We start from the raw sequence: 26,147 nt of genomic DNA, 5'->3' as shown, positions 1-26,147 counted from the left end.
TGTTTGACAGTGGTGTGTGTCACACTGACTATGATAGCACCAGAACAATTATTGTTATTGTATAGGTCAATGTAATTCGTATTGTTGGCCATGTTCGACGATAATGTAAGAAAACTGTTTTTAAAAGTGCAACCATGACCATGAAAAGTTAAAGAAAAACAGACATTTGTAATTCATGTTTGAGTCAAACAAGACAAGTTGTGTATTGTGAAAGTGAGCATAACGACAGTTATCAACACATTCAATTAATGCCAGCATGCAGCTAATAGCCAAACACAACTTTGACTGCCGTGAAACAAGTTATCACTCTATAAGAACATAGTTCTTTGAAATGGAGAGCACAAAATGAGGTGGTAGCACACAAGTTAGGATAGAAAAGTGAGAAAAGTTAATTTTATGGCACTAAAATTCCTGAACTGCAATGATCGTCACAATATCCAATTTTTTTTTCCGACGTTGTTTATTTAAAGCTGCGTACTGTACCTGTAAGTACCTTCACTTTACATATATTCTTCTTCTCGGAAATTTCTAACTTCAAATCTATAATGTTTAAAACATGCCAATTTACAAGGAACATTGCAAACTCTTACAAATATAGGATTAGAGACGCTGCAATTCTGTTGGTCTGACCTTCACCTAACGAATTGTCTCAGGTTCTCAGGAGTCTAATTCAGGGAGAGGAGCTGCCTCCAGGTCATCTGAGCATCAACCCTTCCTACAGACTCCACATGACACCAACATGACAGAACACAATGCCAGAAGAAGAATCAGAAGCAGAAGCAGCTCTCCCTACACTGACACTGAGAACTCTTTTTTGCCTCCAAAGTTTCTGACTGCATCTCATCTTTCTTCTCTCAGAAAGCTGGTGTCAGATAAGAAAATCCCAGGTTGTGAGACTTTATCAAACCTCCTCACTCAAATCAAAACAGCATGATGAAATAAAAGGATTGTTAACTGTCAACTCTTGTTGACCTGGTCGGATTACTTTTAGCAAATATGTTATCTTGTTGTTTGTTTCCCTTTGCTCCAGTGTCAGATGGGTGCAGAGCAAAAACATCAGCTATATTTAGCATTTAAAACGATCATTCTGCACTATTGCTGTCTCCATCCTGTCGCTAAAAAAACGTTTAGTCGATTGAGAAAGACAGTATGTGAGTCGTATCAGCCCTAGCAGTGAAACTCACTGAATCAAAAGTAGGCCTATAGTCAGGGGTGCACATAACTGGTACGCAGGTACGCATGGGCGAAAATAATCAACAATGCGTAATGCCACTTGTGTTACTTCGCGCCTTTGCGTACTTGACCAATCTGTTATTGATCGTCTCTAACCAACAGCATGTCATTCTGTCTCTACGTGTCGCGTTAACACTTCTCGGCTCTCCGTCTCGCACGCCGCAGAGCTCCGATGCCGTCGTGTGCGCGCACATCGGGACGAAAAAAAGTCACTTGCTGACGCTACATATGGAGTGAGTACCAAACACCATCTCCCGGTCAGTGGCGGCTAGTGAATTTTTTTTTGGGAGGGGCGCAGTTGGGCGACGCAGTTTAAATAGCACTCAACAATGAGAAGAAAAGAGGTTTTGAGTAGAATATTGTAAAAAACAAAGCTTTATTTCAAGAAAACACCGTGCTCAACACTGTCCAATAATAACTATCAACACACTGTAACTTTTGGCATGAGAGGTTCAGAGCAGAATGCTTTAAGAAACATTGGGTTGGGTTTCAGAGGTTTGCAAAATAAAAGAGTTTCACCCTCACATGAAAGAGGTTCAGAGCAGAATAGAGTCAGAAAGAGATGCAGCACATGTTACATTGGGTGACAGAGTAGACCCACTACTGTAAAGAAAAGTAGCCCTCCTCTCTTTAAAGTTGGCAAACTTCTCAATAACTCTCTGGTTAAAGTCAATCATGTCTGGAACCAGCCTGTTTCCATTATTCTTGAGGGAATGCGTCTGTTTTTCAGAACTTCTTCGTTGTGTTTTCGATGCCAGTTCGGTCTCCTTCTGCTGCTCTGGTCTGCAAACAGGGTTAGCTTCATGCTGTTTGCGAGTTAGCTCCATGCTCTTAGCTCGATAACTGCGGCAAGATTCGTGCTTTACACTTGTCTGAAGCTCTTTAGATCTCTCCCCCCGTTGTAGTCCAGAGTTTCAGTCCCAGGACTTTGGAACAACAGACAGGGGAAACTAAACAGCGCATTACTCACTGAGCCTCCAGCTGACCAGCTCCGTTAGCAACCTGCTCCCGTAGCTCCGTGGAGCTCTCTGGGCTGAGGGAATGATATGGGTCTCTGATCTGCCGAATAGTCCAATCACGTGAAATAATAAAACGATGTCATTGGCCAGAGCGCAAATTTCTGCACCCCAAGATTCACGTTTCATCCGCCAATGAGAAGCCGTCCTTGCCGAAACGACTGTGAAATGTTTGCTCGCTGCCGCACACACAAATTGGGCCGGTGCCCCGAAAATGGTGAGGGGCTTCTCTCCGTGATAATGAGTGGCGATATATTTTTTTTTTTCACATTAACTTAAGTGGTTGTTGACAGGCTGACAGTCTCCCACACACATTTAGCGCGTCAACACGGTATATTTACTATTTAAATGATTTGGCATATAATGTTTTTTGACAGGATGTATTATTATTTTTTTATTTTTTATTTTTTTCATCTCAAAATTTTAAGAGAGGCGGCGCCCTAGCACCGCCACTGCTCCCGGTACTCACCTGAGTAACTCACTGAAAAAGTTATGTGCACCCCTGCCTATAGGTCGAAACGCTACACAACAGTTGCACCATTTCTAACCACAAGATGACAGCAAAAGAATGAATTTTTTAGATTGTGTGCTTCTTTTTTTATATATGATTATTTGTATGCCAAAGCTACTGAAGGTATGTATTGTTTCTTCTAAGGTCATATTTCCTGGTTACGGGTCTGAGAGTGTTTTATAAGAGCAGTCAGATAGAGAGAAATGTTGTTGAACAGGTACAGCCACTTTTAGACAACAACTGTGGTTCTAAAGAGAAAAGAAGACAGGAGGAAGAAGGTTCACCTCAGCACACACGTCACTCCATCCTTTTGTTGTATGCTTGTCATTTAATCACAACAGAAAAGACATTGCGTTGTTGTGTCTATGAAATATGGTCTGACTTGGAAAACTCTGGGGTGTATTGGCATGTTAGAGATTAATTAATTTACTTACACACACATTGATTGGTTGATATCTGATCTTTGATAAATTACTTAAATTTACCAATATATCAGTCCAATATATCGCAGATTTCAACACATTTTGATCCCAGGTCTGAACACAAACGCTCAAAACAATTGTTTATGTCTTGTTTTTTTTAAACTGAAACCATTTCAATTGATTTTATATTATCACTATGAAGCAATTAATTGAAAAGTTCTCTTTTATTGCAGTACGCTTAGTTGTCCGTGTCTCTCTCACTGGTACAAGTGAGCTTCTTGAACCTCAGCTCCTCCTTCACCTGGACAAAGAGGTCAGTAAGTTATCTAACACTTACATATCTTTAAAATGTGTTCTTTAAAATGTCCAGATATAAAAAGTATTATGATTTCAAAGAGAGCTGATACAGCTTTCCCCTGTTGTAAAAAATAGGTGGTGCATGTAGTTTGGATGTATTGATTGGATCAGCTATAACCTTATTATCCTAATTGTAATATGTGTGAAGATTAATTAGAATATTAACAGTGTTATGAAGCGAAATAGTAACCTCTGTCAGCCAGTGGGACTTTAGGCTTATGACATGTTGGAAGAAAAGCCAAACAACAAACACAACGCCCAGCTAGTCAAAGTTCAGCAAGTCCAAAGGCCAAAGGCCCAAACCTTCGTGTTGGTTTTGATCAGACTTTATGGTTTTACTATTTATTCATCAGTAAACAATAAGTCAATCCCACGCAGACTGAGAAGCTAAAGTTATTTCATTTTAAAGTCATTGCATTTCAATTGATGAACTCATTGGAAAATCAGACTAACAGCACATTTGAATTAAAAACATGTGTGGATTAAAGGATTAGAGTCTACAGAACTCAGCCGACTGCGAAAGGGGGTTTAAGGGTGAAAGGCATTTTTGAGCTTACAAAGAAATCAAAGTTGACTGTAAGTTAGTGCTTATGACGTTCCTCTCTTTGTTTCTTCTTTTCTGTCAGAAGCCAGGAATCTACAACATTGGAGGGAAGGCAGGCCTCTTTTCAATGAGAATAGTGGGAATAAAGAGAGTGACCTCCACACCCTGATGTCATTCTCCACATCCATCCCACAATCTCTTTAATCATTTATGAAAAGTTTTTTTTAAAACAACTCTTCCATCTTTGGTGTTATATGATGTATTTAAATTTCAAATCAATGTTTTGTTTTTAGTTTAGTCATCCATAAACGTGTTTGGTTGATACTTTGCTTTTGTTTATTATGCATTAATGTTGATATGTCACCCACAAATAACAAAGTCGAGTCTTTGATGCTTCACTATTACTATTCAGTATACATTTAAATTGTCATTATTATTTATATATAATATGTTGTAGGTCAATTAATTTTGATTTATTTAAAGAAAGTATTTTTCCAACAACTTATTGTTCTTACTCATTTTATAAAGATCCTTTTCAATATATTACATATGTCCTCTAATTTTTCCTAGCCACTTGTTGACCTTGGGAGGTTGCTTTTTTTCTCCTACTGTGTGTCAAATATCTGACCAGCTAACTTTGTATCATCTTTACATGTAAAGAATGTATGTGTATGGTCAGCATTATTTTCCCTATATTATATTCCCTTGAGCAAATGGAATTGTATATATACTTAAATATAGATGATAGTGTTCCAAAGTGTCATATTCATCTTCCAAACATATTCCTGCCAATGGGGTCATCTTTCAGGAAAATAACTTAAAGCTCTACTTTCACTCATTTTGAGATATTATCAGTTCTACGAGTTGTCTTATAGCATAAGCAACATTTTCCTGTAGTTTTCCTTGAGAAATTGGTTGATTTGGTCAGTGGTTTGGGACTTTATGAGTCTTTACTATCTTTCTCAGCCCTATAATTTGGACCTTTTCTCTCTCACTTGCAAATATGATAGAAGTGATTACTAAAACATTTATACTTTCTATATTTTTGAAAAAGAAACCACTGAATATTTGTCATACATTTAGTTCAAAACTATTTTTCAAACAAATTTGTATATTTAGTTTCATCATCCTTTCAAGTTTAACTCAATGATTTTGCATTTGTATACGCATGTACACGGTCACGACAGTTGGTCCCGCCCACCAAATGAACCAGCCAATAGACATCGACGTCAGTCTTTAGGGCCACCCTGCGTACAAGAGTTCCTGGTGACCGCGAGGAAGTTCTCCAACCGGGTGGCAGTGAATGGCTTGACCGCTCCTTGTAAATAAAGCGGATCAGCCCTATAATTTGGACCTTTTCTCTCTCACTTGCAAATATGATAGAAGTGATTACTAAAACATTTATACTTTCTATATTTTTGAAAAAGAAACCACTGAATATTTGTCATACATTTAGTTCAAAACTATTTTTCAAACAAATTTGTATATTTAGTTTCGTCATCCTTTCAAGTTTAACTAAATTATTTTGTATTTGTATACGTATGTACACGGTCACCACAGTTGGCCCCGCCCACCAAATGAAGCAGCCAATAGACATCGACGTCAGTCTTTAGGGCCACCCTGCGTACAAGCGTTCCTGGTGACCGTGAGGAAGTTCTCCAACCGGGTGTCAGTGAATGGCTTGACCGCTCCTTGTAAATAAAGCGGATCCGCGCAGACGTATTGGCGCAAGGATGGCAGCCTTCCTTGAGGACACGCTACCCGAGGAGGAGAGTGAGTTTCAAAAGATTGTAGCTTTAATCGGAGGTAAAGAGCGGATTTATTTGGTGAGTGATGCCTGTACAAGTAAAGAGGTGGACGGGAATGACGCTGGAATATTGCAAGAGTTCTTCCGTGAAATGTTTCACAACAGCAGCCCGGCGACCAGCAGCGGACAGCCCCAAACGTCTCCGTCGAACGGTCACGTCGAGACTGTAAGTGCAAAACCCTCTTGCGGCAAGCCAGAGACTGTTGCAAGCAATGACATACCTTTAATAGCGAGCCCCATGGATTTGGAGTTGAAAGCCTGTCCGGTGGAAGAGGACGGGGACAAGGAGAGACAGCCAGCGCGCAATGTCAACGCTCAGAAAACAGCAACAAGGAGGGCGATATACAGCCTAAAGCGAACCATAGACTCTCCTATCATCATATTCATCTTCAGACAGACATTTATCAGCAAACAATCCAACGAATTGTGCCTAAAAGAGACACTGAAGGACGTAAAGGCACGCACAAAACGTGCCAGATTTACCCGACCAGCTCTGATTGGATTAATACGCAGAGAACAGGAGAGCGCCGGGACGCATCAGTGTGAACAACTCCTTGAGCGCCTGATCCGCTCAGTGTTCTACAAACAGTCACCTGAGACTATATGGGTCGGCAGTTTCATCCCGAAGACAGAGGCCCACATGCTCAGCATCAAGAAAAACGCCTGCAAAGTGATATACTCTTCCCAAACAGCAGGTGTAAAAACATACATCTCCCGCGTTATTTTAAGCTGCACACGTATCAATGCACTACAGACAATATATGCCTCGGCTTTGGTATAATGTACATCTTGTTTCCTTGTTTGCTCAAGCACACGTCAGCAGGGTAGATTTGTCAATTTGGAGTTTGAACCCTGGTGTGTTTAAACACACCAGGGTTCAATGCAGGCCACCATGCAGATGTGATGATGCAAAACATATTGGATTGCCAAAGTTAAGAGAAGAACTACAGATGTTGACACTATAAAAAAAACATTAACGGGATTCCTACTGTACAAATATCACACAAGCCTACCAATGTACATAGTTACTGATTCATTTATAACACAGAAACCATAGAAGTGACTGAAGGTATATGATAGGTATTATATTGATATCATTGTTATTGATGGTAAGATTGTTGTAGTATTGGGCAGTGTAAGTTCCTATGAGAATAATTGGCAAACAACAGTGATTTGTGTTTGTTAACTCCACTATGTAGGTCAATCCACAAGATTCACATGTTTCTTCCCAGGCATAGCTGCAAAGGCCCGAGAACAAAAGAAGCATTCATGAAACAATCAAGCCCTTAGATAAGCTGCCAAATTGTTAAACGCTCATTATTGCTTTTCAGATAATACCGGGGATAGAGGGAACCAGCATTTCCTGCCATTCCAATGTTTGTTATGGGCTCAGAGAAGAGGCCAGACTTCCAACTCTTCAACCGGTAGGCAAAGAGGTAGGAGTGTTGTTCCAAAGTTCAGTTTGACTGAGTCATTTCTATTTCCACTGGATTCTTTCAACTTGTCATTTCTTTATCCATTTCATGCACCACCGTAGTTTAGGGATGGAGGGGACTGGAGCCTTACCCAAAGTGCACTACATGGGCAAAAGGCATGGCTACAGGTTGACAAACATGGCCAACAGTTAAAGACATTGCCACATTTACTCTTTATGAGCTTGTCTTTGAATCAGATTTTATGCAGTGAAGATCAACAAAACAAAAGTATTTTGCATTTCAGTAAGACAGTTTCTAACCTTTTTTATTTAAAAAGTATTTTTGCTCTCACTATCACTGTCTGCCCATCTTCAGGTGGTAATGTACAATTGGGAGGAAAGAAAACCCTGATAAGGCAGGTTGAAAGAAAAATGGATGCAACACAAGTAATTTGAAACACTTGCAACAAAATTATTTCTGTAATCCAATGGCCATCAGATTTATTAGGCACATAACAGATTTATTTAGCCAAAACTTTGCACAAATAGGGAGCACATAAATACTTCAATTCCACTGCAACCTAATTTTATCACATTGAATTCACAGTAAGTTACAATGTTTTAATGTTTTTTTCAGGCGACACTGGAAGTAAAGAGGAAGGCATCCCTTTGAAAATCAGTTCATTGTCTGCTGGACCTCATGTGAATGGAGAGTCAGCTGTAGGAGACAGCTGATGGCATGACACATGGCCTGCAGACAATACTTGTGGTGCTAAAGAGCCTTACTGCATGTACTGCCAGTGTTTCTGTGTTCATTATCCACCGCTGAGCTATCATGATGCTTGTCCTGAAGACATATTTAGCTAAATATTCAAATCTGTCCTGCTGATTTACACATTGTCTCTGATTTACAATGGTAAAAGTAACTGTTAAAAATATCTATGTATATCACATTTACTAGACCACATCATTTAACATCACTTTTGAGGCCTAGAGAGAGATTTGTCTGTTATTTTAGTAGATGTTCAAACTGCAGTATGGCTAGTTTTAAGCAAAAGCTTACAGCTAAAGTAGGCCAACTCCATTCACATGATGCACAGGGCTGGATTGCCAATAGGTCCCTAGAACTCCATTGAGTCTTGATATATACACCACCAAAAGCACAACGTCAACAGTCATAATAATGGTCTTAAGTGAGGTCCTGCTTCATTAATAGGGACCAAGCAGCAAGACCCAGAAGGTCGATACCATGATCAACTACTGTGAATCTTTTCTCCTTTTTCTTGGTAATTTATTAGAATGATGTGCCTTAGATGAGTGCTAACGACAAAAGCATTATCTGCAATAGAAGTAGATTAAACAACTTTTCACTTTTAATGTAGTTATGTAGGCTATTCATTTGTAAATAAACACATATACGCTTTTGTGAGTGTGCAGCTCTCTTTATATGGACATTCACTGTCAATTCTTTCAGACACAGTATGTGAAGATTTGGTTGAACACACAGAATCAATTCCTTAATTAACACTGACCTGTCATATGTTTAGTTTTACTGACATGCCAGCCACATTGTATCTTTGATTTTTCCTCCATATATGAACTTTCTTGATCTATATATAAAGAGAACGTAGATTCACGAGACCTTCTCCTTCTACTATATTGATTGTATGGAAGAGTCGTCGCATATATCGCAATGTGTCCACTCCCAACGTGGCCATTTCTCCTATCAAAATATCCGTAACTTCTGAATACGGCATGCACTGCATGCACTTCATTACAGTTCCCATCCTGTTACCAACAGTCATCTCTTCAGCCTTCCGTGCCAAAGAGTCTGATAGATCAATTGTGAGAACGCCAGTACATAAATCGAATATTTTCAATGAGTATATCTTAATAATAGTTTTTAAGTTTCATGGATACTTGTACAAGAGTATCCTAAATTCTTGAGTTACTACGTATTGATCAGACCAAGGAGGATGCAATGGATAATAATATATGTCTGCGTTTTAATCAGGCGTAAAAGAGGATTACTAACATTGAGGTCCTTTGGAAGGGGACTTGCGGCATTGGACAAAAAGAAGGTAGCAAAGTCTGCGATTGTTCCCACTGTCGTGAATTTTCAGAAACGAAGAATATTTTCGTTTCATTATCCAGGCGAAATATCGCACGGAATTCCCCCGTTGAACCAGGATCGTGGGGCTGAGGAGGGAATAAAGAGCCAATCATGATAACATCTGCCGGTAAGTCGTATAAACTGCTTGTATTTTGCTAGCCGCAACTTTAGCTAGCTGCCATTGATTTAGCTGAGTCACACGGCTAATGTAGCAGTTGTCAGTCATTAACCGGCAATAGCTTATAACTCCACCACCAGGAGTGAAAACACCTTGAAATGTGTCTTTGGTAAATCTATGCGGCGGTTTTGATTACGGTAAGGCTGTTTTTTAAAGACAATTGTACAATTTGCAATGAGTTAACGTAACGTCGATGCTAACAGTCAAGTCATCGGTACCGTTGCACTGTACAGGATCTTAGCTTTTCAGCTTTGACGATAAGCTGTTAACTATTTTTATACACAGAAACGAAAAAATAAATCTCAAGAAACTCGTGTATTGCATACTTTGTATTCTTTTGTCCTTTACCTGTCAGTGTAGTTTGCTAAAACCGGTTCAGATTTCAGCATTGACTGCATTCTGCTGTTAGCTAAGCTACACTATTTGAACTAATCTGAATGTATTATCAGCTGTGTAACTTTTGATTAAATGCACCTGACATAAGGATTATGGACACAAACTGTATTTGAACCTCATAATGTAATATGTTTACCTTTTGTAATTCCCCAGACGGCATTGTAAATGTGAGTTGTTTTGAATAAACATGTGATATTTAAAATCAGTACTTGGACAAAACGAAGTAAGGTACAGTATATGAACGCTAAGAATTAATAAATCGCTCATAGATTTTATTTCTTTTTTTTTTTAGCTGGAATTATTTCACTCCTTGATGAGGAGGAGCCACAACTCAAGGTAAGATCTGCTTTGAGAGTGCCTGAAGATGGCAACCTCCCATGCAGAGATGATGTAATGTCAGATCATATCATGTGACACAGAAGTAAAGAGATTACATGTTATTACTTATTTGTAAAAGCACACATTTGAGGAGAATGGCTTTCCATGGAAGTTTTCACGAAGCCATTTATTAAGCTCTCAAACTAATGTGATTGTATTATTTTACTCTTTATCAAATTTGAAGAGTGGAAGCTTTTTCAGATGAGAAATGGTGGCTTCTTATTCTCTATGTACTTAAAAGGAGGCACATGCCGCTTCATGGCATATACAGGGTTTTATTGATTTGTGCATTAATTGGTTTGACTTCCAATGCATGATGGACCAAGGGAAATATCTCACACAGCAGCATCTCTGTTTCCCTTGCAGGAGTTTGCTCTGCAGAAGCTAGATGCCATTGTGAATGACTTCTGGGCTGAGATTTCAGGATCTGTAGATAAAATGTAAGTATAACTATTGATGATCAATGGACATTATAATTCTATTCAACATCATAATGTATTACATTGAGGGGTTATGACAAAAGATCATCCTTCTTCAGCATCCTTCTTGATCTTAGTTTGGTCAAAACTGCTTTTTGCGACCGGGTAATACAATTTAGAAGTGAAAATATATTTACATTTATTAAATGAATACAAATGTTAGTGACGGAAGTGATCATTTACTTTTAGTAGTTGTACAAATGGATCGCTTTTCGTTCAAGATTTTCACCCTTATAAATGATCTGTTGTTTACTTACAGCGAGGTCCTGTATGAGGATGAGACGTTTCGTAGCCGAGCATTTGCTGCCCTGGTGGCCTCTAAGGTTTTCTACCACCTCGGAGCCTTTGAGGAATCTCTGAACTATGCTCTCGGTGCTGGAGATCTCTTCAATGTCACAGATGATTCAGAATATGTGGAGACCATTATTTGTGAGTATTCCAAAAATACACTTGGTCATTTAAATGACTTACCTGCCTCTTCAGTGATAATATGGCATTCCTGTTGTTTGAATACTGCTATGACCCTCGTGGTATAAGTGAATAACATGTAGAGGGAAAAAAATCAAATTTCTTACCTCCAATTTTCAAAGTTTCTGGTAGGAAAAGCCAATGAATGACATGGAATTGTCTTTTGACTATAACTGCTTGGTTTAATTCGGGAGTAAAATGAGGCCTCTCTTTTGTGTTTGATGCTAGCCAAATGCATCGACCACTACACCAAGCTCCGAGTGGAGAATGCAGAGCTGCCAGAGGACGAGGAGAAGAAAAGCATTGACCCCCGACTTGAGGGCATTGTCAACAAAATGTTCCTGCGTTGTCTAGATGATCACAAGTACAAACAGGCCATTGGCATTGCCCTGGAGACCAGGCGACTTGACATGTTTGAGAAGACCATCTTAGAATCAGTAAGTCTCAGCTGGCTTTCATAGCTGATTTGTGTTTGTTTTGGAATACCTAATTGTAGCTTGAAGGCTCACCAGGGTAGTCCTACTTCCTGTCCAAGACCTTTGTAGACTTTGCATGATAGTCAAATGTTTTTCATTGCGAAATTGACTAATTTCCCTGTCACCAGCATCATTCTCCCACTAAAGTCCTGAGTTTGATCACTGCTGTTGATTGTACCAAATTATTTATATATTTTTCATTAAACCGGTTAATCATTGTTATTATTCTTTTTCTTTTTGTGCAGAGTGATGTGAGTGGCCTTCTTGCCTACAGCCTGAAGGTGTGCATGTCCCTCATGCAGAACAGGAAGTTCCGCAACGAGGTGCTGCGGGTGCTGGTCAAGCTCTACATGAACTTGGAGAAGCCTGATTTCATCAATGTCTGTCAGGTAACAATCAAATCCTCAAATATATATCCTGCATAATTTCCCTGACCAACCCCTCAGGTTTTGTTCAATCTTTTTATGTGTTTATTACACTTTTAGTCACTAAAGTTACCAATCACTGTTTCGTATATGATTTTTTATTGACTAAGTTAAATATTTTAAAAGACTTTTAGAACCGTTTCCTATTGTCATTCAGCCCAGGTTCTTTTACCCTTTCTACTTTTTAAAATAATGTAATTCTTTGATTGCTTGTAATATTTAGGTATGTCTATTTACTCTGCTGATACTTTTCTAATATATCCTCAGTTGCCAATTCATTTGGTCCACCTAGCTAAAACTAATGCAGCCTACTAAAACAGTTCTAGAATAATTCCTAATAAATCGGCAAATGACTGTAGTTTATACTCAGGATGACATTTTATTTATTCGATTACCAGCGTCAGCGCTGAGTCATACTAGCTATTGATATGCTCCAATTTGAAGCATGATTAAATGCATTTCTCTACTTTCACGGAATTCTATTTTCTAAAAGAGTCGGAACCTTAAAAAAAACATAATCACCTTTTCTCCTCACCCTCTAGTTGGGATGGGCATCGAGAACCGGTTCTGTTTTAGAACCGGTTCCCAGTGAACCGATTGTTTGGGCTCGTCAGCCAAATTCTTGAAACGGTTCTGCTAACGGTCCTCTGTGGCGTTGCGCATGCGCAAACTTTTTTAGTTTCTTCTTCAGACTGCAGCAAACATGGCAACTAGGCAGAGGCGTTCTAAAGTCTGGCTCTATTTCACACGACAAAAAGTGCTAGTGTCAGGTGAGTGTGCTCACCTGTGTGCGCGCATTGCGGCTGAGCGCTGCGCGCGCAGACATCATTTAACGGAGCGGAGCATTGCGTGCGCTCTGATCGCTCTTTTAATGAAGTATCGATACTAAAACTATGCTAAATCACATCGTTTTTAACGTACGGGTACTTTGTTAGTATCGCTGCAGCGTGACAGCAGCAGATGTAGCGGACTAACATTCAAGCTAACCTAACTTCCCAAACGCTGTCGACATCTGAACGCTGATTGACCGAGACGCGACACGTCCCATCAAAGATGTTTTATTGCGAAGAGCACCACTTCACATTTTCTCCGCGTCTCACTGCAATCTCAACGGCAGCGGGCCAGGTGAAAAAAATAATAAATCGGAACGCGTCTCTGATATTGTTCAGGGGGCCGGGCCAAATGTTAAGGCGTTCATTGTGTAAACCAGCTTTCACTATATAAATAATCTCCATTGCCATCCAATTTAGCTGATGACGTTCAGAGTCAGACCGGTTCAGAGGCTGGTAGTCTGGGTCACAGGCTACAGTGAGCACGTTTTGTACACCGCCTCATATCTTTGTGTTCAGGCATCCTCCACCCCATCTGAGAGAGTGTTCTCCACGGCTGGAGACACAATAAGTCCTGAGAGATCGCGTATCCTCCCGGAGAAAGCAGACATGCTTATTTTTCTGCACAAAAATTGTTGATGATCCATACAATTGATGGTTGCACACTTGGTATTTACCACTGCTAGTTTCATTTTTGGCAGCTCAGTTCATATACCCTTTAAAAAAAAGGAAGGAGCACTGTAATTTCTAGGAACATGTTTAAATTAAACAGAATACATTTTATTTAAGTTATGTAAGTTTTATTTTAAGTTCAAGAGGAATATGTATAAATGTTTTTGGTTATTTAAAAAAATGTAAATGTGTATGTTTACATACTGTGTATGGTGTGTGCAGCATTATAGAAAATTATATAAAAGAAAATTAATGTAAATAAACCCGTTTGTGCTCTTTTTTTTCACCCCTTGCCCAATAAGAATCGATAAGAGAATCGATAAGGAATCGAATCGATAAGAAGGAATCGATAAGGCATCGGAATCGTTAAAATCTTATCAATTCTCATCCCTACCCTCTAGTGCCTGATATTCCTGGATGACCCACAGGCTGTGAGTGACATCCTAGAGAAGCTAGTGAAAGAGGACAACCTGCTGATGGCCTATCAGATCTGCTTTGACCTGTATGAGAGTGCCAGCCAGCAGTTCCTCTCCTCCGTCATCCAGAACCTGCACACTGTTGGAACACCTATCCCTTCAGTCCCTGGCTCTACAAATACTGGCACTGTGCCCACACCAGACAAAGACAGGTGGGCAGGGAAATACAACAAGGACACACTAATACTTAGGCTGAAGCATGGGGACATGTTAACAAAGATTTCGGTATTTTTCACTGCTACGTGTTTTGATTTAAGTTTTAGAAAATCTGTTTAGACTTTCTTTGAGGCTATTAGTTGTTAGGAAACTAACCAAAAACTAAACATGTATAAGCAAAGCAGAAAAGGAATCATCTCAGTCTGCAGGTCCTAAAGCACTGTGTAGAATATTGCACTTACCAGTAGGAGGTTCAGTACGCAAGTGCAGGTTAAGATTCAGTCTGAATATTTAGATGCCCTACAAGTTTCGTTCTTTGGTGTGTATCTATTTATATTATTGCTTTATACCTGCTGAAAAGAGACTGAATGAAACCCTCACAGGCTTATTTTAGTCAAATTAGTTACTTATGATTAAACATTGAGGAAAAGTTTGTTAATGTTGTGTCTTACAGTGACGCAATGGAGACAGATGACAAGGCTGGCAGCTCACCTGCTGGAAAGCCAGTAGAAACGGTACACTCTTTGGATTGTTTTGTATTGTAGCACATTTTTCATAGCAGTTACTAGTAATTCTTCTGTCTAAAAAGAGCCGGTTTGGTTGACTTGTCATCGTATTGCTGCTGTCTTATTGTAGAAAGATGAGCCCAAGGACCAGAATGCCAAGATGATCAAAATTCTTAGCGGGGAGATGGCGATTGAGCTGCACTTGCAGTTCCTAATCCGAAATAACAACACAGATCTAATGATCCTCAAAAACACAAAGGTAATGTAGGCTAGCAACATGATTAATGGCTTAGAAAACACAATTGAATAAGCTGTTGTTTATGGTCTGACAAACTACAGCTTCTTCCTGAGTTTTTATTTATTCTCCATCACTCCAGGATGCAGTTCGAAATTCGGTGTGTCACACAGCCACAGTAATAGCCAACTCTTTCATGCATACGGGAACCACAAGTGACCAGTTCCTCAGGTAATTGTGATGGCAGAACTGAAATGTATAATTCATAGATTGAGAAGTGAGATTTGACCAATGCTTTTGTTTGACCGTGTAGAGAAAACCTGGAATGGCTTGCAAGAGCCACCAACTGGGCAAAGTTCACAGCAACAGCAAGTCTGGGTGTCATCCACAAGGTAAAATGAGGTTACATTCATGATGATTTACATCAAATTCTTAAAAAATATAACATTTATATTTGAAAATAATATGCTTTATTTTTCAGGGCCATGAGAAGGAGGCTCTCCAGTTAATGGCCACCTACTTGCCCAAAGACACCTCCCCTGGCTCGGCTTATCAGGAGGGAGGCGGCTTGTATGCTCTGGGACTCATTCATGCCAACCATGGTGGAGACATCATTGACTACCTGCTCAGTCAGCTCAAGAATGCCAGCAATGATGTTAGTTTTCCACTGGTTCATTTTCAATTTTATACTATGTAGAATGTTCCGAGAATTTTTTTTGCTGAAAGAAGATAAATAACATAAAATGTTCTTCTTAACTAAGTTATTTTTATTTTTTATTAATTTTGTCTAAGTATAATGATTTAAAAATCAAAAACTTCAGCTAGAAGTTTGTAGCCGAAACCAGGTGCTGGTTTAAATCACTGTTACAAGTGGTTCATTTTCAGTGTTCCATCTCATGGTCTGCTTTCTGCTGTTTCACAGATTGTCCGTCATGGTGGTGCACTTGGTCTTGGCTTGGCTGCGTTGGGAACAGCCAGACAGGATGTTTATGACCTTCTCAAGTCGAATCTGTACCAGGATGATGCTGTTACTGGTGTGTATGCCTCGAACAAAATACATTTCTGAAATGCAGGGTGGCGAACCAGTTTGCGTTTTGCAACACTCTGCTTACTAAACATAATCCTTTCAACAAGAAAGACAAAAATCATTAATATTATGATTCAGGTTTGACTATACAAATATAAAAAAGTTGTCGACTGGTATAATTATGAGTGGAACACATGACTGATAGGCAGTACTGTTAAATATATGTTATTTCTAAATGCTAGTACGTTACACATCTGTTGATTAACTAAAGTAGAAACAAGACAAAACGTGCTGAAAATATCATGTAACCCCTCAGGTGAAGCTGCAGGCCTGGCCCTGGGTCTGGTCATGGTGGGCTCCAAGTCGGCCCAGGCCATCGAGGACATGGTGGGCTATGCTCAGGAAACGCAGCACGAGAAGATCTTGCGTGGTCTGGCTGTGGGAATTGCTATGGTCATGTACGGACGCATGGAGGAGGCTGATACCCTCATTGAAAGCCTCTGTAGAGACAAGGTAAAGCTGAAAAGCCACCAGAAAGCATGTCATGGATAATGTATTGTCATTATGCAACACAGGGATGGTCAACAAAATTCAGTAGTAGTCCATTTATAAAACAACAAATGTATGGCAAACAAAACAAAAACAGTAGTACACTACTGAAGTCATCTTTTCTAATTAAGACTGTAAACAACACAGAAACATACAGCATTAAATCATTGTAAAAATCATAAAACTTGTTTTTATTTTCTAACAAATATTCTAATGCTTTGTTTTTGTGGCATTGGTGCAGTTTATGCATATAGTACCATAATACATAGGGTTTGACATGAGATTGATAAATACATAGAAGATATGTGGAATGTATAGAAAAAATCTATCTTACGTAACCATTGCTTTTCATAAAACCTTCTGATGAAATGTTTAGTTCCAATGTTTGTATTAAGTCCTGTATATTATTAACCTTGGGCTATGGGTGTATTTCATGTCACACATGAGACTCTTCCTCTTAACTTCGTGCCAAAAATCCTTCCATATAAGCTAGATGTGTGTAATGGCTCAAACTTTGTTGATCATAATTGTGACTCCATCCACAAAGTCTCAAAGCTCTGCTTTCCTTCACTGTCTATGATAGGACCCCATCCTGCGGCGCTCTGGTATGTACACAGTGGGCATGGCCTACTGCGGTTCCGGTAACAACAAGGCCATCCGACGCCTGCTACATGTCGCTGTAAGTGTTTATGTTTGGCCCTTCTAACAACAAATTATTTTGCAGAGAAGACGGGTTTATCATTTCGTCTGTGAAGCAATGCCAAAAGCCGAGGCTGCAAAACTGTAGCTGTCACCTTAATTCAAATTATTGAATGTGTTGTTCTGATTTTTTAAATAATCCATTCTAGGTTCTTTAGGGAGGGAAATGTCCTGCCCATGGGGAAACCATATTATTCAGCTTTCACTTGGCACATCTGGGGTTTCCTCTTTGTGCCTGAATTAACTGATAGGTTAAAATTGCAACCCTTAACATAAACATAAAAAAACATAAGGTTATGACATAAATATGAATTTTTGTACATACCATTTATTGAGCAAATGTGACATACTTCAGGGGTGTTATCAACTTGTTGTCCTGTAGGTGGCACCTTATACAAGCTGAAATTATTAGATGGCGTGATGGAGGGGCATATTCCTCACACTATAAACTGAAAGGGAACTACATCTTTAAAGTTAGCTTGTTAATTGTATGATCTTTGGTTATTTGTGTTCTTTTTGTCTCTTAATTAAGGTGAGTGACGTTAATGATGATGTCAGAAGAGCTGCGGTCGAGTCCATTGGCTTCATCTTGTTCAGGTATGGACCAAACTTACTTACTTGAGCTTGAAACGCTCTTTTCGTCACATGTACCAGAGGTAGTAGCATTGTGCACTTGTGCAAATTGGAGACACGGCACTACTTTTTGGGAACAATTGTAATCCCCTTGTGTATTTTAAAATGAAGCATTTGTTTGTATTCTTCTTGTTTCTGTTGGGGCCCCTTTTTTAGTTTTGGTACTGCTGATGAGTTGTAGTATATGTAGATTGTTATTCCTGTGTCAGAGGGAGCTGGATGCACTGTCACTCACACATTCTCTTTCCAGGCTATTTAGAATGATTTATCACTCGGTGAGCAGAGCCCTGTTAAACAGAGCAACTAGCCAGTCCACAAATATCAGGGTGTACATTTTAAGCCCCAAAAAGGCTGTGTGATCAATTGGCCGCTAAATAATCTTTGTGTAAATATTCACTGTGTTTAGAAAGACATCTGAACCAGAACAATTCAGTTGGCCACTGTCTCTAACTTCCTAAAGGCTAATGGATAACTCCCTCAACTTGAACACCAGCGCAGCAAAACGTTTAAGTTATTTTGTCTTAAGTTTCTGCTACATATACAAAGTGACGTTTGTTACCAATGTGACTGGGTTGGTCTAGACAATAATAGAACAGTGATGCGCCCCAAACTTTCAAACCAAGCTTGTAGAGCATTATCCAAATCTCATATTTCTTGCCACATTGAGCAAACACTGTTTTATATTACTAAGTTTCTTTGAGGTTGTTTAAACTTCTATGTATTTTAATATCTTCTGTATTCTGGCTTACAAAAATGCTACAAACATTGTACGGGACTGTACAATTAATGTTAAGTACACTGTCCCACATTTTTCTTACTTGCAAGTATTCCAGTTTTTATTATTTGCTGATCTTAAAAGAAGAAGAAGCATACGAGTGAAGATATCAACAGTCAAAGCAAAACATTTTGTGCACTTTACTTTCACACCACCAACTCAGACAGATATTTAGTTGAAGCATTGACGTTTCTATTTGACTTGGATTTAGTTCTTTAGTATACAATCTTTTTTATTTGGAAAACGTCTAACATGTCAAGACATCAGCCTGCAATACACATACAACAGTGCTTGTCAAAGGTCCAGCAAATACAATAAGTATCATTTCAAGAGTGCAATGTATTGTATGTGTCTGTTGCAGAAAAGATTTGAAAGGTAGAGTTAGGTTTGATTTAACAAAATATATTAAGCATGTAGTCTGAGATGGTCAACAGCATATTCAAATAGCCTAGAAAGGATCAGCATGGGAATACATGGTATAGCTGTATTCACTGAGAATTTAAAGGTTATCGTTATGTCTTCATTCCTAACCTTTTTGTCTGGTCGCCGGAACTTTGTTGACTTTTGGTCTTTCATAGATGACATCATACTCCTGCGTTTTCCTTCTTTTAGTTGACCTGTTACAGGCCATCGGAAGGTTTTCTAACGTTTGAAAAACTCAAACTTGCTGTTCTCTAGAATTCACATTATTTATTTGGCCTGTGTTAAAGGCCCAGTGCCAAATATTTTGACCAGATATTCACATTTATAACTGAAGTTTGACTTCATTAAATGTGTATTTCTGAAACTATCCTAATTACAAATGGTGCTTTATTTACCTTTTTGTTAAAAAAATGCTAATGCTAAATGATATAAATAATCATCAGCAGACAACAGGTTGGTGTATTGTACAGTAAACACTGGCATTGAACTGTTTGCCAATCAAATTGTGAGTAACCTCAGATTCATGCATTACGAATTGTTGTTATGGGGCTAGCCATTTCTGTTATTTCTATACACAGCTAACATGTTCTTCCTGCTTGCTACCTTCACATTCAGTCAGAAGCACTGTATCTAGCAAAACACCACTAGATGACGGTACAGGTTCGTGCCGGCTCCTCAGTGGACTTTGGTAGCTAACGGCTCCAATGCCATTCTTCATTCCACACTTCATGAACAGTTTAGAGTTTTCTGCCATGGAAGATCTGAATGAAATCCGAGTAAGGTTCCGATCTCCATTTGATGCCCCGGGGTGCCTTCCTGGACTGTGACTAGCAGAGGTTTCGTAATTGCAGGTCATGTAACGCGTGAACGCTTGCCTGAACGTTTTGTTGAAGAGGGTGTAGACCAATGGGTTAATGCCTGATGACACATAACCAACCCAAACAAAGATCTCCATGAGGCGGGCTATGACACGAACATCACAGCTGGTGCATAGCACAGAGGTGATATTAGTGATGAAAAAAGGGCACCACATGACTACGAACAGGAGGAAGACGATGCCCAGCACCTTTGAGGCGCGCTGCTCATTGCTCAGAGTCTGCATTGACTTCTTGCCCATTGTTGACATTCTCCGAAAAGTTATTTCATCTCGTGTAGGCGAGTTTGTTGATTCTGCATATGTTTTTTCTTGCATCCTGGGAAGTCTGCTGTCCAGGTTGTGAAGTTGCTCTGCTTGAGATGGAGTCACAGCTTGTTCTCTTTGAAAGACTGTGGAGACTGCCGGGTAGCTCAAGCGCTGAGTCACCTTTGACCTGAGCAAATAAACCTTTTTGCGCAGCACCTGGACAGTAAGTAGGTAGATGACCATCATGATGGTCAGAGGAATGAAGAATGCCGCCAAGGAGCCGAACATGATAAACTCCTGGAAGGTGTCTGGTTTCAGCATGCATGTGTGGTTACTGGTGAAGGTGATGTTGTTGGGGAGATGGCTGTTCTTAAGCCCCTTAATCGGAATCGGGATCGCAATACCTGGAAAATCACAAGAACAGTTTTTTTATTATTTTTTATATATTGATTAATTATTTTAGTTTGACACCAATGACAGAAATGTTTGGTTTTCTTCTGAGTTAAAGACACTCCTGTGTTAAATCGATAGTATGATTATTGTAGGTTTAGAAATAAACAAAATATTCATGTTTAATAAAGGACAATTTTTGGAATAACCAGGCGTGTTCTAAATGTAGGCTTTCCTTTTTTGTTTTAAAAACCAAGTCAACTAATCATCCATGGCCCCTCATGATCATTCCTAATAATACAACCAACAATATAATTGTTTCCCTGAGTTGAAGTGCTGCACACTTCTTTGCATCTGATCTTCTGGCTGTTGTCATTAAATGTAAATCAAATTAAATCATATTCATCAGCCAAACCGAGTGCTTTTAGTGGAATCAGTTAATTCTGCCAAAATGTTACACTCTAGTGTTAAAGATAATAGACAGAAGCTATGTTTTTGTTGCTTACTTTGAAGTTGACATCATTATCATCATCAGATCTTGACCATTGAGCCTCAATACTCATACAAGACCTTTTGAGGAGAAATGCATTACTTAAAAGCATTCTTAAAACGGCAAAGTTGATAACGCCTTATGTTTTTTTCCATCAAATAGACTACCAATCAAGGAGCTAAACTAGCTCCTCTGGGTGATGCTCTTTCTGAAACGTACATTTTTAAAACACTATAAAGCACCCTTTCACCTAGGGACACATTTTATTGGCTATGCAAGCCGCACCAAATTAACCACAACAATAGTGCAGCCTGCTTTGAATGCACAAGCCACATTGCTCCTTGGACAAACTTCATTTTCTCCTGAATTTTGAGTGTTATCCCCATAGGACTTTAGCAGTAACATCTTCATTCACCGTTACTGATAAAGTGTGAACATTCTGTCCCATCCCCTCAACCACCCACCCCATATACACTGCAGTTGGCAGATTGCTGTTTTGTACAGTATCTACTTTTATTGCAACTGGCTATCGACTATCAAGTCAAGAAATCCGATTTTCTAAGACGTGAAAAATCTAAGTAAAGACTACTATGACTACTGCAGAATTGTAAAAGTTAAGGAAATCTGAGTTGTTATGCTTACAAATCGATATGAGCCACACCAATGCAATCTTCACCATCGCTTTGGCTCTCGATTTGTATTGGCTATGTTGGATTGGCTTCTTGATGGCAATGTAGCGATCCAGTGAAATGGCGCATAGGTGCATGATGGATGCGGTGGAAAACAGCACATCGAGGAACAGCCAAATAGGGCAGAGGGACTCCGGGAGAGGCCAGTCTGAGTCTAAAGAGAAGGAAATTAGTTAGAACATTTTTTTTTTTTGGACATCACTTATCTGTTGTAATGTCATTACAATTAGTATCTCTCTACAATGTACTTGTATGGTTTCATTCCAAAAATAATGTTGTCCTGCTTACCACCAGTTATGGGAGATGTACCACAATGGCAAGAGCACTCGTGCAAAAGATTGGTGTTTGTTTATCTCTGTGTGGAATGACTTTACTGGAAAAAGGAGAGTTCATTGACTGTTTATAGAGCTAAAAGCTCTTTATGTAGATGTTCCGGAGACTATGCTCAACAGTAGTGTTTATTTTCACTTCCAAGCGTAAAATTGGCACGTAATTGTTCTGGCATTTGTCCTGTCACACATTGACATTGTCGGAAATATTCCTTTGCATCATTTTCTTTTGTTTTGTCACCCTCTCCTTCTTTTCCTCGCACCATTTTCTAGTTGCACATGGAATTTCTGAGTCATCATTTTGATTAGGTTTCATCTGGAAGGCTCACTCATTGACCAATACTTCACAAAGCACGTACCAAAAGATTTTAGTTACATGTCAAATTCAATAAACAGTGTAACGTGCAAGATCCAAGGAAAAGTTAATTCATGTAGACAAACATGTGTTGCGTGTAAATATGCAATAGTAGATTAACTGCATACTCCTCCTTATTCATGTAGCCTTCTCTGCATTAAGAGGAGATGAAAGCAGCACCTGTGACCAGACTTGTGAAGGCCTTTCAGGGCAACGCATCCAGTTCTTATGCCAAACATGATTTTTGAGAGCGCTAGACCACAGATAGGCCGGCATCCCGCTATACTCCACTCTACTCGTGTGTGTTTGAGACATAATTATAATTGGCTCATTATCCTCCTTGAATTAATGGGGATCTTTTTCCCTAGCTCTGTTTTTTGCAGTTGAGTTTATAGAAAATATAAGTCTAAATCAGTTCTATCGCAGCTGTATTTACACAGCACTATAACAGAAATTACATTTAAACAGTTTTTATTTCGATGGGTAATGATCCAATAGACCAGTGGTACAGTCCATGATGTGCAACTGCCACCAAAGCACTGCCAGAGGAAGTAGCATTGTTATTTTCCACTATCTCTTGTTATATTTCATCTAGAATAATTTGTTTAGCGATGGTCGAGATTGTATCTAGTGTTGTTCACAAACTATTCTTATCCTCCCTGGCTACCCGTAAGTATGCTTGCCTTTTTCCTTGGTAGATAATTAAGATTAAAAAAAGGTTGAACACAATTTTTTCAAAGAAATTGGGGATTTTCTTTGTAAAATGCCTGAGGCGTGTTGTGACCCCACAGACACATCCCTGTACAATCACTTTAAATCATTGCTGTCTTTTTCTAGTATTTTAGGTCTTTTTAAGGGTAATGCCATTTAGTGTTTCATTAGAATGTTGTCAAACTGTATCGGGCATCCAGCAAGGAGATGTTTCTCTCGATAGTCAAGTATGTATTGCTCTTTTGCTGTACAGTATTTTTTCAAAAATGAAAGTGTTTTCCAATGCAAGAACCCGTGCTAAACCTACCGTAGAGAACAGTAACAAGGGCAATGGGCATCACAAGGAGTCCCACCAACAGATCAGCCACAGCTAGCGACATTAGAAAGTAGTTTGTGGCGTTCTGCAGCTTTCTTTCAAGTGACACAGCAAGAATGACCAGGATGTTTCCTCCAATAGTGGGGACTATGACCATGACGATAAGCAGGGCAGCCCATTTCAGCTTAACCCCAGCTTCTTCTCCAGGCTGTGAGCCGTTGGCCTCGAGTGCAGCTGCAACTGCTTGAGACATGGTGCTGCAGAGGTAACGGCAGGCCTTGGCGTGTGTCGGGGCTCTGATCCTTCTGGTGTTGGACACTCGGTCAGCATGATCACTGTGTCCCACAGGCAAGGACCCAGTGTAGGGCGTGACAGCTCAGGGTCAATGCACAGGATGCTTCATCCCTTTTGCACTGTACAAACCAAAGAAAGTAGCTCAAAATCGATAGAGGATCCACTGCTTGGAGAGAATAAAAAGAAAGAAAAAAAGGTCCACACTACTAATTCCAATGCTGGCAGTAATCCTGACACGATTAGTACTTCCGCAGTAAGATGTTAGCAGGGGTCCTCACTTTCCCAGGCAGTTGATGCTCTTGTCATCCATTGCGCCACTTAAAAGAACAAACGGGTTTGTTAAAGGAACAGCAAAACATTGTTGTTAATTTATATGAATGTTCATTTAATAAGATAAGATATTTATCGTAATGAATAAGGAGGGTCTTCACCATAATGTGGAAACGATAATGGTCACCAAACTAGAAATTCCCCTTTTCATTATTTGCAAACAAGTTCAATAATGCTTTTTTTGCAATGTCTGTTTCTGTTTGAACAAAAAATGGTTTAAATGCTCTTTTACAGAAAATTCTATAAATGCATACGTTAAAAATAATGCAATCATTGTTTTTCTTTATAAAACTAGAAGAGATATTGAATTTTGACTGTTTTTAAAAATTACAAATTAAAGATCTCCTTGAAGGTTTAAACCAATGGTACACAGCATGCATTACTATGGAATAATTCAGTCTACAAACACACGCACACGAGTGGCCGTGAAAGCATTTACAAAGAATCAAAGTGGATATTAAAAAAAAAAGTAACTCACTGATTAGCATTATCATTATTTTAATTGGATATCTTACCTGCTTCTGAAGGTAGTAACATATTAAGTATTCATTTAAGTTCATCGTCGATGTTCAGTAGCTCCTTGAGTATTTTTCTGTGCATCTTCACGTTCATAGACAGTAAAGCAATATTTAGTTCAAGAACAGTGAAGCTTACCGCCCAGTGCATTTCAGTATTTGTAGCCTTCTTCGTCAAATCTCTTTTTTAAGGTCCTCTATCACTTTACATTTCCACTCTCCCCAAATATAAACGTGACAGAGAATGCCCTCCCTCAGCGGTGAAACCTAAATCTGTCTCTGTCTGAAGCCGTCCATGATGTGGAATTTGTTTTGCTTCCACATGTTGGAGGAACCCCAAGTCTTTCTTCGCATCACCTACCGCGATCATTGGTTTAAAAGTTTCAGATGTAGTCTCCTCCGTCTCTCTCCTGTTCCTACTCTCTGCATCTTATTCACAGCCTGTGATCAAGCCCGCACACTCTCCCGGCTTGTTCGCTCTCTTACTCCTCCCCTCTGTCTTGTGAGTCGAACTCTGTATAAAACAGATGAATGTCTTCATGCTGGCAGTATGCCAGTGGTTCTGGGAGGTAATTTCCCTCAACACAGCCGTCCCACTGTTTATATTTGTCACTCTGTTCTCCTCCATTTGAAGCAAGCAGTGGTGGGGCATGTCGGTGAGTGGTGTATTGGAAGAAGCCTACTATGTTGTACGGTGCTTGAAAATTGTGCGTGTACCCCATCACGTTTTTTTATTTCATCCAGCATGAGCTCTTTGAGCTCGGCAAGTCTTTTTAACACCGATCATCTCAACCCCTTTTCTTCAAGATGATTACTTTTGAAATGTTGACTATGTGTTTTTTCTCCTGATCTTTCTGCCTTCACGTTTTCTTTCAGTGTATGTTCTCATTGTTTTGCTTTTAAAGCCGATGCAAGAAGTTAAAATATGTTCTAATCAAATATTCCTTGAGTTTACAGTAACCAGATTTTTGATATTTGTTTACGAAACAAGGTACAGCTGAAAGTAGGCTGCTAGCTGTATGTTAACTTCTGGTCACACCACATCAAATGCATGACACAGGCACATTCTTGAATGACCGGATTGCAACCGTAGTCGTCAGATTTACAATTTGTACACTTTCAAATTGCCGTAGCAATCAGCGGGTATTGTGACTTTTATTATTATGTTCTTTTGGAAAATTTGCTAATTGTCTTTATTAAAAAATATTTTCGTTGTAGATACTTACAGCACTTCTCTCGTTTCCCCTTTGCCACACATTTTGTAATTTCTTTTAAATTGAGTGTAGCCCCTAAAAGCTATGCAGCCTCTTTTCGTCATTGATACAACATTGTCCAGATACTTTCACAATGCGTTTGGCTGACTGGTTGTAACCGACAGGAAGTAAGCTAATGAGATCTGCTCTCTTA

General features: G+C 39.3%; 3 protein-coding genes across 4 annotated transcripts in view; 2 read left to right on the top strand and 1 right to left on the bottom strand.

Moving 5' to 3' along the window:
- The first annotated feature begins 5,743 nt into the window (after nucleotides 1-5,743).
- Nucleotides 5,744-8,728, top strand: LOC130193467 (uncharacterized). Of its 2 annotated transcripts, none has more exons than XM_056413933.1 (3): nucleotides 5,744-6,585; nucleotides 7,222-7,326; nucleotides 7,942-8,728. In XM_056413933.1, exons 1-3 carry the CDS (start codon nucleotides 5,817-5,819, stop codon nucleotides 8,037-8,039), a joined length of 972 nt encoding a protein of 323 aa, XP_056269908.1. In that variant the 5' UTR covers nucleotides 5,744-5,816; the 3' UTR covers nucleotides 8,040-8,728. The 2 variants fall into 2 exon arrangements, with proteins under 2 accessions (XP_056269908.1, XP_056269909.1); XM_056413934.1 differs by lacking the exon at nucleotides 7,942-8,728 and adding an exon at nucleotides 7,428-7,933.
- A 665-nt stretch (nucleotides 8,729-9,393) lies between these two features.
- Nucleotides 9,394-26,147, top strand: part of psmd1 (proteasome 26S subunit, non-ATPase 1) — a 37,351-nt gene continuing 20,597 nt past the window's right edge. Inside the window, exons 1-16 of the mRNA XM_056413931.1 lie at nucleotides 9,394-9,544; nucleotides 10,284-10,327; nucleotides 10,736-10,809; nucleotides 11,108-11,277; nucleotides 11,545-11,753; nucleotides 12,038-12,181; nucleotides 14,121-14,347; nucleotides 14,806-14,866; nucleotides 14,988-15,116; nucleotides 15,235-15,323; nucleotides 15,406-15,484; nucleotides 15,574-15,747; nucleotides 16,015-16,126; nucleotides 16,436-16,632; nucleotides 17,252-17,347; nucleotides 17,900-17,964. Of these exons, the coding sequence (XP_056269906.1) occupies nucleotides 9,529-9,544; nucleotides 10,284-10,327; nucleotides 10,736-10,809; nucleotides 11,108-11,277; nucleotides 11,545-11,753; nucleotides 12,038-12,181; nucleotides 14,121-14,347; nucleotides 14,806-14,866; nucleotides 14,988-15,116; nucleotides 15,235-15,323; nucleotides 15,406-15,484; nucleotides 15,574-15,747; nucleotides 16,015-16,126; nucleotides 16,436-16,632; nucleotides 17,252-17,347; nucleotides 17,900-17,964 (1,886 nt within the window). The 5' untranslated portion in view covers nucleotides 9,394-9,528. The remainder of the gene's footprint in view (nucleotides 9,545-10,283; nucleotides 10,328-10,735; nucleotides 10,810-11,107; nucleotides 11,278-11,544; nucleotides 11,754-12,037; nucleotides 12,182-14,120; nucleotides 14,348-14,805; nucleotides 14,867-14,987; nucleotides 15,117-15,234; nucleotides 15,324-15,405; nucleotides 15,485-15,573; nucleotides 15,748-16,014; nucleotides 16,127-16,435; nucleotides 16,633-17,251; nucleotides 17,348-17,899; nucleotides 17,965-26,147) is intronic.
- Nucleotides 17,985-26,123, bottom strand: htr2b (5-hydroxytryptamine (serotonin) receptor 2B, G protein-coupled). The gene is made up of 4 exons (XM_056413932.1): nucleotides 24,741-26,123; nucleotides 23,593-24,212; nucleotides 21,844-22,044; nucleotides 17,985-20,725 (listed from the first exon to the last, which is right to left on the bottom strand). Exons 2-4 carry the CDS (start codon nucleotides 23,852-23,854, stop codon nucleotides 19,767-19,769), a joined length of 1,422 nt encoding a protein of 473 aa, XP_056269907.1. The 5' UTR covers nucleotides 23,855-24,212; nucleotides 24,741-26,123; the 3' UTR covers nucleotides 17,985-19,766.

The sequence above is a fragment of the Pseudoliparis swirei genome, chromosome 5, assembly GCF_029220125.1.
Source record: "Pseudoliparis swirei isolate HS2019 ecotype Mariana Trench chromosome 5, NWPU_hadal_v1, whole genome shotgun sequence".
Classification (NCBI taxonomy): domain Eukaryota; kingdom Metazoa; phylum Chordata; class Actinopteri; order Perciformes; family Liparidae; genus Pseudoliparis; species Pseudoliparis swirei.
Note: the sequence above shows the minus strand (reverse complement) of the source record. Positions and strands in the feature narration are given on the sequence as shown.

Bases quoted from the DNA above. Each gene is read 5' to 3' on its own strand.
- htr2b (XM_056413932.1), bottom strand. From the start codon at position 23,854: ATGTCTCAAGCAGTTGCAGCTGCACTCGAGGCCAACGGCTCACAGCCT. The intron at 22,045-23,592 runs GTAGGTTTAGCA...CCTTCTCTTTAG, and splicing joins CCTTGTTACTGTTCTCTACG to ACTCAGACTGGCCTCTCCCG. The intron at 20,726-21,843 runs GTAAGCATAACA...GTGATTTTCCAG, and splicing joins GGTGTGGCTCATATCGATTT to GTATTGCGATCCCGATTCCG.
- LOC130193467 (XM_056413933.1), top strand. From the start codon at position 5,817: ATGGCAGCCTTCCTTGAGGACACGCTACCCGAGGAGGAGAGTGAGTTT. The intron at 6,586-7,221 runs GTGTAAAAACAT...ATTGCTTTTCAG, and splicing joins ATACTCTTCCCAAACAGCAG to ATAATACCGGGGATAGAGGG. The intron at 7,327-7,941 runs GTAGGAGTGTTG...TGTTTTTTTCAG, and splicing joins TTCAACCGGTAGGCAAAGAG to GCGACACTGGAAGTAAAGAG.